General features: G+C 39.0%; 1 protein-coding gene across 1 annotated transcript; it reads left to right on the top strand.

Moving 5' to 3' along the window:
* Positions 1–9990: 9990 nt before the first annotated feature.
* LOC104459089 (beta-keratin-related protein-like) lies at positions 9991–10270 on the top strand (the record flags this gene model as incomplete). Its single annotated transcript, XM_010086290.1, has 1 exon — positions 9991–10270. A coding segment is annotated over exon 1 (280 nt), but the record flags the coding sequence as incomplete, so codon positions are not given.
* Positions 10271–11638: the final 1368 nt, after the last annotated feature.

Here is an 11638-nt window from a genome sequence, read left to right as displayed (position 1 = left end):
ATGTAACCTGTTTACCAACAAGCTCATCTCGCATGCAAAGCGCTCCGTGCTATCGAAGGTGTCTTTGATTTGCTATTTGCAATGCACCCTCCTTAGTTCCTCTCTAATGGCAGGGCCATTCCACCCTAGAGCCTTGTTTTAGGCGACATCAGACATTAAATGTATTTCATGCACAGCACCGTTCATTCTGTCAATTTTGACATTTAAGGTGATTTGCTCGGAAAGCAATGCATTTTTCAGCCTCTGTCATTTTGGTCACTGCATTTTCTTTCACTGGGCCATTTACAAACTAGAGCAATGCGGGACTCAGTTACATAATTTGAAACTTTGCATGTTTTGGGCAAGTATACTTTCAGGTATTTTTCTCTGTTTCTTAAGATTGCTCCACATATTTAATTTGAATCTTGGTTTTTTTAAAGCAAACCAGGATGATTCCACAAAGCATTTCTCAGTGGAAACATACTGCTCAGCATCTTGTGCTGGATGTGGGCTACTGGACAAGTTGCTTCCCTCATCTAATTAGAAGTGTAATATGCTAAGGTTTTACATACTGGCATAACAAATTGGTGTCTAGAACATCCACATATAGTATTTGGACATCTATCCTGTAGGAAAGAAATTAAAGCAATTGAGAACACACAAGAGAATGGCATCTACGCAATTGCTTGGACACATACTTTTGGTTGATTTATTACCATACTCAAACACAGAAAACCAAATGCTTCATTTGGGTGGTGCAGCCAACAATCATTTATAACATATTCAAATAATTTGAGTTGGTCATTTTGGCTAACCAAATGAAGAAAAATTAAGACTGAAGCTTAAATTTTTACGCCATTGCACAAAATATTTCTGAAGAGAGAAATATTTAATTTCACTCATTAAAACAGAGCCTAGTACATCGCTACTTCAGCAGAACGATTGACTGTGAATGCATAGTATTATCCACTCTGTAGAGTTCCTGCAAAACATCACCCTCAGATTTGTGATTTTATTTTTAAGAATTCAGTACAGAGAAAAACCAAACTCATTGGGAATGCATCCTGTAGTAATCATTGAGGGGGAACAAGTGATCAACTCCAGGATTAATGGAAATATTTTTATAGAATATTCTTTTATTCAAAAAAGTATATTTCACTTAAAGTTTTCTACCTAGCAGTATCAGATTCTTGCTCTTCCGTTTACTTCCACTACATACTTAGAAGACACTGAGGTATGTCTGTCTGCAGATCCCCAGGGAGTGCTGTGTAAGAATATTGAAGCTTCTCCTTTGGCTTCTTTAAAGGAAAAAACTTCAAAGTTAGTCCCAAATAGTCATTAATGGTTGAGACATTAAAAGTGTACATCCTATGTAAATATTGCAAGTATATGAGAGAATTTAAATAATTATGTCACTTGGATAATAATATCGCATTAAATTTGAGAGTCATGGCTAGTCCCTAAATAGGCAATATTTAATAGCTTCAGAAACCAGAGTTATTAATTTCTTCATTAAAAAGTAGGTTTGCGTGTGTCATAATAACAACCTTTCCTAAAACTTCTGGAGCAGCTACTCTAAATTCTTACAACTATAGAATGCAGCAGCACCAGGCAACAAAATAAGGTTGGAATACAGGTTTTTTGGAAATTACCAACACAAACCCTCAACTTTTTCAATCATTAGCCTGGTGCCACAAGCTCTGTCCCTGCAATTAACCACAAAAATGCATTTTATACCAATCCTGTTGTTGCTTCTCTCCCTTTGTCTTTCACAACACGTCTTTCTCAGTGAAAAAATAATTTCCTCAGCTCTGCTGGAAGAAGTTGCCTACCTGCAGAGCTAGAGCCATATGTTTGCTCCAGATTCACAGCAAAAATTCACATCCAGTGACCCCACCGTAGGTGGGCTCTTTCAGGCTACGCTAGGAGGAGTCTGAGACTTGCCATGATACTTGATAGCACTGAAAAACCTGGTACAATGTAATCACTTCTATGCTGGCTAGACAGAAGTCGGTATTTTGTTTCTTATTCTTTAGAAAATGACCCTTTTGACATCCCTGACCCTTTCTGATAGTGTCATCCTACACTCAGGCTTTGGTTGGTCCCTGGGATGCTTGTTTGGGCATCAACCCTGATAAAAGGGTCTGCCAGTAAGAATCAGGGTGAAAAACTGCAGCCACCAAGGATGACAAAGCCTTTTTTTTGTCCCCACGTAGCTCTCCTTTGGGCTGTTGTTTCAAAAGCCATAGGTGTCAGCCCACAGGATGAGCTAGTCAGGGAAAGTGTCTCGCATACCCTGAGATCTGCCCTTCCCTACAGACAAATTTCCTGTCCAGAGCTTTGCTTGCTACTTGTTTGCTTCCCTAATAGAGCAGTAAATTTTTTTTTTCTCTGTAAATCCCTTCTAAATTATGAGGTGTGTTGGAGGGATCCCTAGGGCAATAACTCTTATCAGGAAGCTCAGCGTCCTCCTTAAATCAACTGTCATATCACAAGCATTCATTAATGATTCGTACACACAGAGTGCTGTGTTATTAAAGAGTGGTATGGTCTTCAGACACCCAGAAATTGAGTAATAATATCCCTTAAAGAAAAACAGATCAAAGTCATGGATGTCATTCCAGTAATCAGCTCCTAATCAGGTCATGATTCCTTGCCTCATAATACCTTTTTTCTTTTTGCCTACACTGCATTCTTATTAGATCCTACTCACCTCTCACAGTCTTGAGTGACCCTGGACCCCAAGGAGATGCAAATAAACTTCATTCCATGGATTCCTGTGTCATTGCAATGATTTCTACCATGAAGGGTCAAGCCTTTCATTTTAATAAATTTTTTTTCCTCATGATACAGGTCATCTCAGTGACAGATTATTTTCCCTTTCTGTGAGTGTATTTAAGAGCCAGCCCCTCTTCAACAGCACAACTGCTGCTGGTTTTAGCAGGCTACCTATCACCAGTCTGATGCTCTTGCTCCCCAAACATTTTTCCCCTCAAATCATATTTAGCTGGGGTTATGGTACTCCTAAGGAGAGAAAACAGATGGGATGGGAGCTGGGGTGCACTGCTTGGGAAACAAAGACTTTCAAAACTACTAGTTACTTCTGGCTTCAGATTCGGAATAGCTCTGAGATGCCTTGTTTTCAAGGCAACGGTTTATAAAAATCTGTATCCTTTGAGGCATCACCACTTCAACAAATAAAACTTTATAATTTTCCAGTGGGAGCAAACCTTACCTTTCGCTGTAAAACAGGAGTGGTTTGAGTGGCTTCTTAATTCTGTGTCCCTGGTCGTCTCTCACAGCTCACCCAGGTCCAAAGCCATGCTCATGGGGATCTCAGAGGAAGGATCACAGAGAATCAATAAGCTTGTATGAAGCAATACCAAAGATCACGGCTTTAGTGATCTCTGCCATTGGCCATACCCAACAAACCTGTGCACTTAGGGAGAGTAAGTTCACATTACCTGATATATAGGGAGAAGGAATTTATTTTTCTTTACTCCTTAGTTTTAGTACTCCTATACTCCAAAGAAGCTGGATCCTGCCCTCGGAGAGGTGCTATATTTTTGCAGCAGGCAGTCTTAGCAGTCAGCTATTTGGACAAGGTTGATGAGCAGCAAAGAGGACCCTCAGCCCTAGTGCTGGGATTAGATTTGTCACTGGGTGTAAAAAAAAACCTCCCTTTTTTAGTGTACAATCTGCCATAACTACACAAGTAAATCTCTTTGGGCAAGATGCTGCTACTGCTGGGGCACCAACTTGTCTTGTGGAAGGTTGGGTGATTTCAGTATAAAAAGTATTCACGCTCCACCACCTTTCCCTGAAAATAATTTCATTTTCTTAGTTGCTATTATTTTTGGTTTTTTTAATAATTCATTCAATCTCTGGTCCTCATCTTCTAAATAATTCCTGCAAAGTAGGTGTCTTCTGTAAAGATCCCAAAGCAATGTCAGTCATTGGGAACAGCCTGCGGAAGTTTCAGATTAAAGGATTTCAAAGCACTTTGCAAACTCTCATTAACAATTTACACATGCAAAACACTTATTATCATATTTTAAGTATCCAGCATGATTGCAATGTTTTAGAACAGAGTTACAAAGTCACCCTGAAATATCTGTCAAGGTTATTAATGGACATTCTCTAGCTAGGTATTAAGACGCTTGCATCATTCTACATTTTTGTTTGATTTTCATTTGAAAAGGAGCTTTGCACTGCTGCCAGGTTTCTCAGAATAGGCAACTGAAGAAACTTGTTGCAGAGAAAAGCTGAACCTCCCCAGACAATACCAATTTCTCATAAATTACATAAACATGCACATGCTTGTTTCGTCTCACCTACATATGTGAAAACAGAAAAGAACAAATATATAAGCACGCATGACCTCCACATCATATTTAATTTTGTTTGCATTTAGGGGAGGGGCCTCAGAAAGACCCTAAAGTACTCATTATCCATAAAGGAAAACCAAAATAAAGACCCTTTATTAAGACCCAGAGGCCTTTTCAGAGGGGTCAGGAGAAAAAATTGAGCAATGGATCAGGCTCTTGTGCATCTCCAATGAAAGAATGCCAGCAGAACATCTGACACATGCAGACAGTATGCAGAACTTACTCTTGAGGAAAAAAAAAAAGTCTGGGTAACTAATTGGGCCCTCACAAAAAGCTTCCCTAATTTTTCAATTAATTTAAGAAAATTCCCACAATATAGGCCTCATATTTCTCTTTTATTCTTTGTTTTCTTTATTTTTCCCTCTTTAACTGTTCTCTTTGGAAAAAGATAAATCCCTGTTGAGACAATCATTCCTTGGTAACCAACCATTACCTAAGGGATGATTTTTGAATGCAGGATTTTGATTTAAAGGGTATTATTTTTTTTAACAAAGATCATTACTCAATAAGTAGCAATCTGCAGGCATTGGTAACTGCAGATTTCTTAAATTACAGTTTAGGTTTCTAAAGAAATGAAGCCATGGATTTTACCTAGGGATGGTGTCTTAAATACTTTAAAAGCAGCTTTGAAAAACTGCACTTTTTTCTGTTTTGTGGAGAGAAAGAAAACTTAAAAAAAAATCAATGCTCATTATTCAAAGTAGAGGGGGATGTTATGTTCAGACCAAGTGGATGTCCGCTACTCCAGGATTTCTAATCCCTTTGAACACTCCTCTTTAGACTCAATTTCGGAGCTCTTGTATTTCCTGGTTATTCCAGAGAGAAGGATGTTCTGCTGTCCAAACCACTGGTCTAGTTGCAGTTGTACACACATCAGTCACCCCATAGACTGAGCTGTTACACCAGATCCTCAGTTTACTGTGGAAATAGCACATGGAGAATATTAAACTAATGGGTACTCTTAAAATGAAATAATTTATTAAAACTCAGGTCTGCATTTACTTCCTGACTGCCACAGATTTCCCGTCTAAAACTGGAAAAGTCATTTCAGGACATATCAGAAAGTGCTCACTGTACTTTTCCGTACTGACAGCCCCTCCCTTAATCCTTGTGCATTAATATTGCATTTGTAAAAGAGATAGTAATCCCTTCTCTTTTGTTTCTCAGGTCTAATCAGTTCGAACACTTGTTCGGTGTGGGGACTTGCCCTTTGGTTGCCCGATGCAATGCAATGTCAGTTAAGACTTCAAAGAGTTGCTGGAATTCAAATTATAAATAATAAAATAAATGCCAATGAGGAAACTCTGTTTTACTCCAGGGTGTTCCGTTTGCTCACCAAATGAGCTCTGACAATTCATTTAGCCTCTGTGCTTCACTTTATTAAACCTAGATAATAACTAGAATTAAAATTTGCCCAAGGCAACGAAAAATTAAGCTGCAAGGGAAGTGCAATGTGGCATTTTATATAGAGCCCAAAACTGCAAAGAGAGTAAAAGACTCAAGGAATCCCACAACATACTACAGCACAAGGAGCTGCAAAAAGGGGGTGCAATGAACACGAAGCACTGAAGTGCCTATGGAATGGTATTTAGAAAAGACGAGGATAAGGAGGAGCACGGGTTACACTAAGCCTGGATTAATGGCACAAAACGCTTCAACCACAGAAGATGAGCACAGTTGGCGGCTAAGCTTTTCTTGCCAGGCATTTCCAGTTATCTTCCTGTGATGTTCAGGTGACGCCCAGGGCCACTCAGCTCACCTGGGCACAGCCACCACCGCTCTCGGGCTCCTTCTCACCAACCCCTTGGGGCTCTCCTGCTGCAGGGCTCCATGCCTGGACCATCACGGGATGTCCTGCTGCTTTGTCTATAGACCTGACCTACTGGGGCAATGCCAGTAATTAAGGGATCTACCACATGTGATAGGCTTTCTGCCTAGGAACAGAGCCTGCAGGGGGTTACAGTCAGTTAAAAACTGGATTTTTTTTTTTACCTACAGGTTTTTCAGGTTTATCTTCTTTTGGCTTATGAGCAGAACATTGTGTGAATTTTACATCGATACAACTGCTTTAATTGTGGTTAAATGGTAAATCTTACTAAATGAATTCTGAATGAAAATAAACATATATAAATAGATATATATTAATCTCCCTATGCATCTATGACTTTTCAGATGAATAATCCTGCTGCATAGCTTTAATGTTACACAGCTCACCAGTGGCAGAGCAATGCTTACACAGACTACAGAGGTAAATCTTAGGATATTCCCACCTACCTTTACCCCCCTTCTCCTTGGAGACCTCAAAAAGCCTACTAGAATCAGAAAATTACTTACTTTTCCCATTTCTTATTACAGTCCTAAAAAAAAACCTAAGATGTAATAACATTTTACTCAAAAAAAGAACAGTCCAAACAATGCTAAGAGTGAAAGGCAAATCTAACTTTTCTAACTCAAAATCAATATGGGAGACAAGCAACAGAGCTCTTAATCTGTAAAAAAAACCACCAACCAAAAACCTTTGCTGCCCCAAAAAAGAGCTTCCTTCAGTGAATAGGAGAGGCTTTATTTTATGTATGTTATGCAGAAGGAATAGAGAATTTTTTTTCCTACAGCTCCAAGCAGCCAGATTTGATTTTGAAATATTTTACACAAATCAGTGTAAATGCTCTAGTAATCCCCACAGGGGCACAACATATCTAGCCAGGAATCAGTCTGGGTGCGACATTTCCTAACCAGGATGGAGCAAAGAGAGGTAAAAAGGAACCAAAACATGTGAAAACCAGCTACAAATAAATACACCACATTATGCAAACTTGCACCAGCCTTGACTCCAGTCATTCTGCAAGGCTCTGAAGTGTTAATGAGATAATATATTTCAGCCTTTGATTTTTACCTTCTCCAGAGTAGCTGGTGCATCCACATCCCGTAAAAAAAAGGACCCTTTAGGGATCCCCATGTGCCTGAATAAAGTGGCAATGCCATCTTTCATCCTGAACAAGGAAATCCATATTGCAGTTGGAGGTTGCAGTGCAGTTGCAGGAGCTGTCCAGTTGCAACCTTAACTTTCCTATAATATCGTCCTTTTCAACCCGGTCAAAAAGCTGGGAAAAAACTAACCCAGCTCTGTGATGCTCTGTGACTTCATTTTGAGTCAGTGGCAAAAAAAAAAAGTGGATGGCATCTGCCTGCCTTTAATTACAACACAGTCAAACCCTGCAAAGGTAGCTGAAACAAATCCACACGCTCCACTTAAATCCTATGCAAGCATTATTTGTAAAGACTAATGTGGATGTTAGATAAGACAGAGCTTTCTCCCTGGGAATCAATTCTGCTCCAAGATAATCAGTCTCATTGGGGAAATGGCTACAAATTTATTGAGTAGTTCTCCTCATCCATGAATATTCACTCAGAAGGATAACAGCTATATACAGCAACTCTTAATGCCCTGTAAGGCAATCCAGAGGAAAACTCTTCTCTTCCACACCGGACAACATTTCAGATTTGGGAAACAAAAATAAAATATTTTTTCCTCATAGCAAATGGAGCTGCTGATGCTCCTTTGAATCTTTCACAGACTGAATTAGAGAGGGAAAAAAAATGCAAATAAAAGAGCACTTGATCAACTCCTGATATAACTGAAATGTGGTTAATGAAGCATATCACGTTCTTTTTGATCCAAGAAATCTTAAAGTAAATCCTTCCTGCAGGGTGTAGCATGTATTCAGCACACTATGTGAAGATCCAGTAGCTGACAAACACAAACAGTGAGCAAAACAGATTCATTACTTGCAGAAGTTATGCATGCAGCAAAGTCTGTTTTGCAACTCATTAAGACTCCATGCAAAAAGGGTGTCACATCCTCCAGGCAATTTGACTAAGTGTATAAAAGCATTTGCTACGTAGAACTCTTCTAATCACTTTTCTTAAGCTCTTCTCCTTGGTGAGCTGGGTAAGTCAATTTTGACTCAATTACTTATTGTTATCTAAATACTATCAAGCGATAGGTTAAACTTAGGAAATGGCAAGGGGGTATTCTTCCAGAAATTGACTTTCTATGGTCCTTTAGCTTTAAGTCAATTTAAGTTTTACACTTTGGAGATGTAAGCTGGCATTTGCAAGCTACATTAGCATTCAGGACAGTGCATTTAAACCAGGGATGGCATATAAAACTCTCTCAGAACTGTAAAGAGTCTCAATAATTTCATACTGGCAAGTATCCTTTTCATATTACAAAGACAAGGTTTAATTAAACAAATTATCATTGAAAAAAATAATTCTTTTTATGATGTTCTCACCCTCAGCTGTCTTCAAAGAAGCTACGGTGTCTTTTAACAGTTGAAGAACTCACCCTAAATATTTTCAAAATCCTATGGAGACTGGGACTCATTTTTCTTACTAAACAGCCAATTTACTGTTGTTATTTAAAATATATTTGTGTTGCTGAATTCCAAATCTAGAAGGAACGTACAAGTGTTCCTTCTTCACCTCTTTTCATGGGTACTAGGATGAGCTCTGAAAAATTCATTGTCTGCATCGGACCACTCAAGGATCCCTACCCTTAGACTGATTTGTGGTCGCAATTCTCTCCCCAAAGGCAAAACCAGCCATTTCAGATCCAGCTCTTTAGCTGACAAAAGATTCTGTTGTTGCATTTTTCTTACCTTCAAGTCAAAGGCATAGGGTCAGCTGGAAAATGCTGAAGACGCAGCCCTGAGGATTGGAGGAGGCAACGATGGCGTGTGGCTAAAATGGGACATTTAGATGGAGACATGAGAAATCTCCCCTGAATTTTGTATCTCACACTCCTTGGGTAAATGTGGGGACTCATTCAGGAAATTTGTTTAGGTCCATGCTCTACACCAGCCCTTAATCTTTTCCACATCAGTTTCACACTGATACAGTAGAGAAAATTATCACTTCCACTTCACTCTGTTTGCCTTGCCTAATCAGTGTGGGCACAATTCAGGGCAAGGACGACCTGTTAATCTGTAATTATACAATGCCCAAGAAAATCTGGCCTTGATATCAGGTAGAGTCTTAAAGAGCTGTGTGATTTCAAATAGAAGATACTGTAATCCACATGGTATATATAATGAGACTAATCAAAGATGGGTGGGTCTCCATCCCAGATCACACTGTTCCAGTTCTAACCAGGTGAGACGAGGTAACTTGCTTCACCCCCACATTTTGGTTTTGCCAGTGCTGCGAGGATTAGAACTGAAGTTTAAAACAAGAGTTGAGTTGGGGTTACAGCTTTCAATGGGGTTTGAATTTGCAATGGGAGTGAGAGGCACACTGAAGATCCGGGGAAGAAGAGAAGCAATAGCACAAGAGCGTTTTAGGCTGAAAACAGTGGTGATCTAGAAGCCATCATCAGATATTGAAAAAATGAAGCTTAAAAGGGGTACTTAGGAAGAAGAAGAGTTACTGGATGGAAAAAGGAAACTGGACAAGCATTTCGCTATCACCCAAATTATTTCCACCATGTAATCTCCCTTCTTGCCAGCAATCACAATATCCAACACACAACACTGCTTTCCCAAAATCTTGATATCTTCTCGCTGGACTAACAACTGCCTTTTCTCCCTCCCCTCCTCCTGTGTTTCAGGTCTGGATCTGCCACATGTCTCCATACAACGAGTGCTGCCTGCCACCGGGGGTGGTATGTCCAGAGCCATTCGCCCTCACCTCCAATGAGACCTGTGTCATAAAATATCCTGATACGATAGTGGACATAGTGGAGCCTGACTCGCCACCATACTCCGTGATATATCCTGGCCCAACTCTCACCACTTACCCTCAGCAAACCATAGTGGGATCTACCGCATTGTTCGATGTCGGAAATTTACTTGGTTCCAGGGGATCTCATGGGTTTAGGGGTCTGTGTGGTTCTGGGACGGCATGTAACTCAGGACTACCAATTTTTGATACTGGAAACTGTAATTCTTTTCCTGCTCACTTGTCCAAAACTCTTTGCTATAAAACTTGTAGGCCAGCTTAAATCCAGCGTGGATATCTGCGGATTAAGTCAAAAGGAGAACTGAACAGTAAGACAGACCACGACTAAGTTTATGGATAATGGATTATAGAAGTGCTGAGCTCCCACAGTTCCCAGTGGAGTCAATAAAAGCATGGCTTCCTGGCACTAAAACTTACATGAGGACTAGAATTTCCAAACTAGAAGAAACTGAAATATTAATTATTGATCTGATTCAAAATTAGGATTAAATAAAAAAGACAGTTTTCAAAGAAACAAGATTTTTAAAAATATTTTTTGTTCAATAAAAATGTATTTCTCAATAAATTAAAGTTTTTGTGCCAATATTGACTTTTTATCATCAATTTTTCTCAAAATAAAAACAAACATTTCAAAATTGTATGACTGAAAATTTGGTCTCAAAAATGAAATTTTATCAAAATTAATACTCACTTGTATATTTTGCTGAACCAGCATTTGCAATTTAAAATATCAGCTCTACTTGGCATTTCTTAAAATTAGGCATTTGTAAGTCTTTGTTGTGCTTTACTTCTGCTTAGACCCACGATGTTATGGCTTCTCAGCTTATTTTTCTGCCTATACCTCGTTTATTGCAAACCAGGGTAAAAAAAATAACCTCAAGCAACTGTAACAGCAGATTTCTCTGTAAAATACTTCTGATCGAAGAACAATCTATGCAAAATCATGGAACTGGAGATTCATTGTAGACCCTTCATGAAGTCCTGGAACTCTTTTGATTATATCCTATCAGTCTAATTTTGCACATGTATATCCAGCTTCTCATTCCCATTAAATATTGTCATGCAGCATACACATTCTGGGTTTTCTTTTTTCTCCACACTTTATTTTGGAATCCTTGCAAGTCCCACAGTAAGTCTCCATACTAATCTACTCGAGCTCTTGGAGTCTGAGAATTAAATCTGCAACTTTTCCATAAATCAAACCCAGCTTCTGATGGCTCCTATACAATCTTTTCAGTAATAACAAGTAGTTTTCAGAATATTTCTTAAACACATAATTATATTTGTACACAGGCAGAGCATTGCAAAACAGCCTCTGCCTTTGGATTTAGACATCCAGATGTTGAGCAACACCTACACTTCAGAAATACATTTATGAGGATTGCAAGCGTCATTCTCCAGATGAGATCATTATTTTGCATTTTTCTGTAAAAAGCTTTTTTAAATTAAAAAAAAAAATCACACCATGCATACCCCAATGTTTTTTAAAGTGCACAGGACATATGCCAAGACAGAGGAAGCCAGACAACGCT

The sequence above is a fragment of the Pterocles gutturalis genome, unplaced genomic scaffold (assembly GCF_000699245.1).
Source record: "Pterocles gutturalis isolate BGI_N339 unplaced genomic scaffold, ASM69924v1 C12365167, whole genome shotgun sequence".
NCBI lineage: Eukaryota > Metazoa > Chordata > Aves > Pterocliformes > Pteroclidae > Pterocles > Pterocles gutturalis.
Note: the sequence above shows the minus strand (reverse complement) of the source record. Positions and strands in the feature narration are given on the sequence as shown.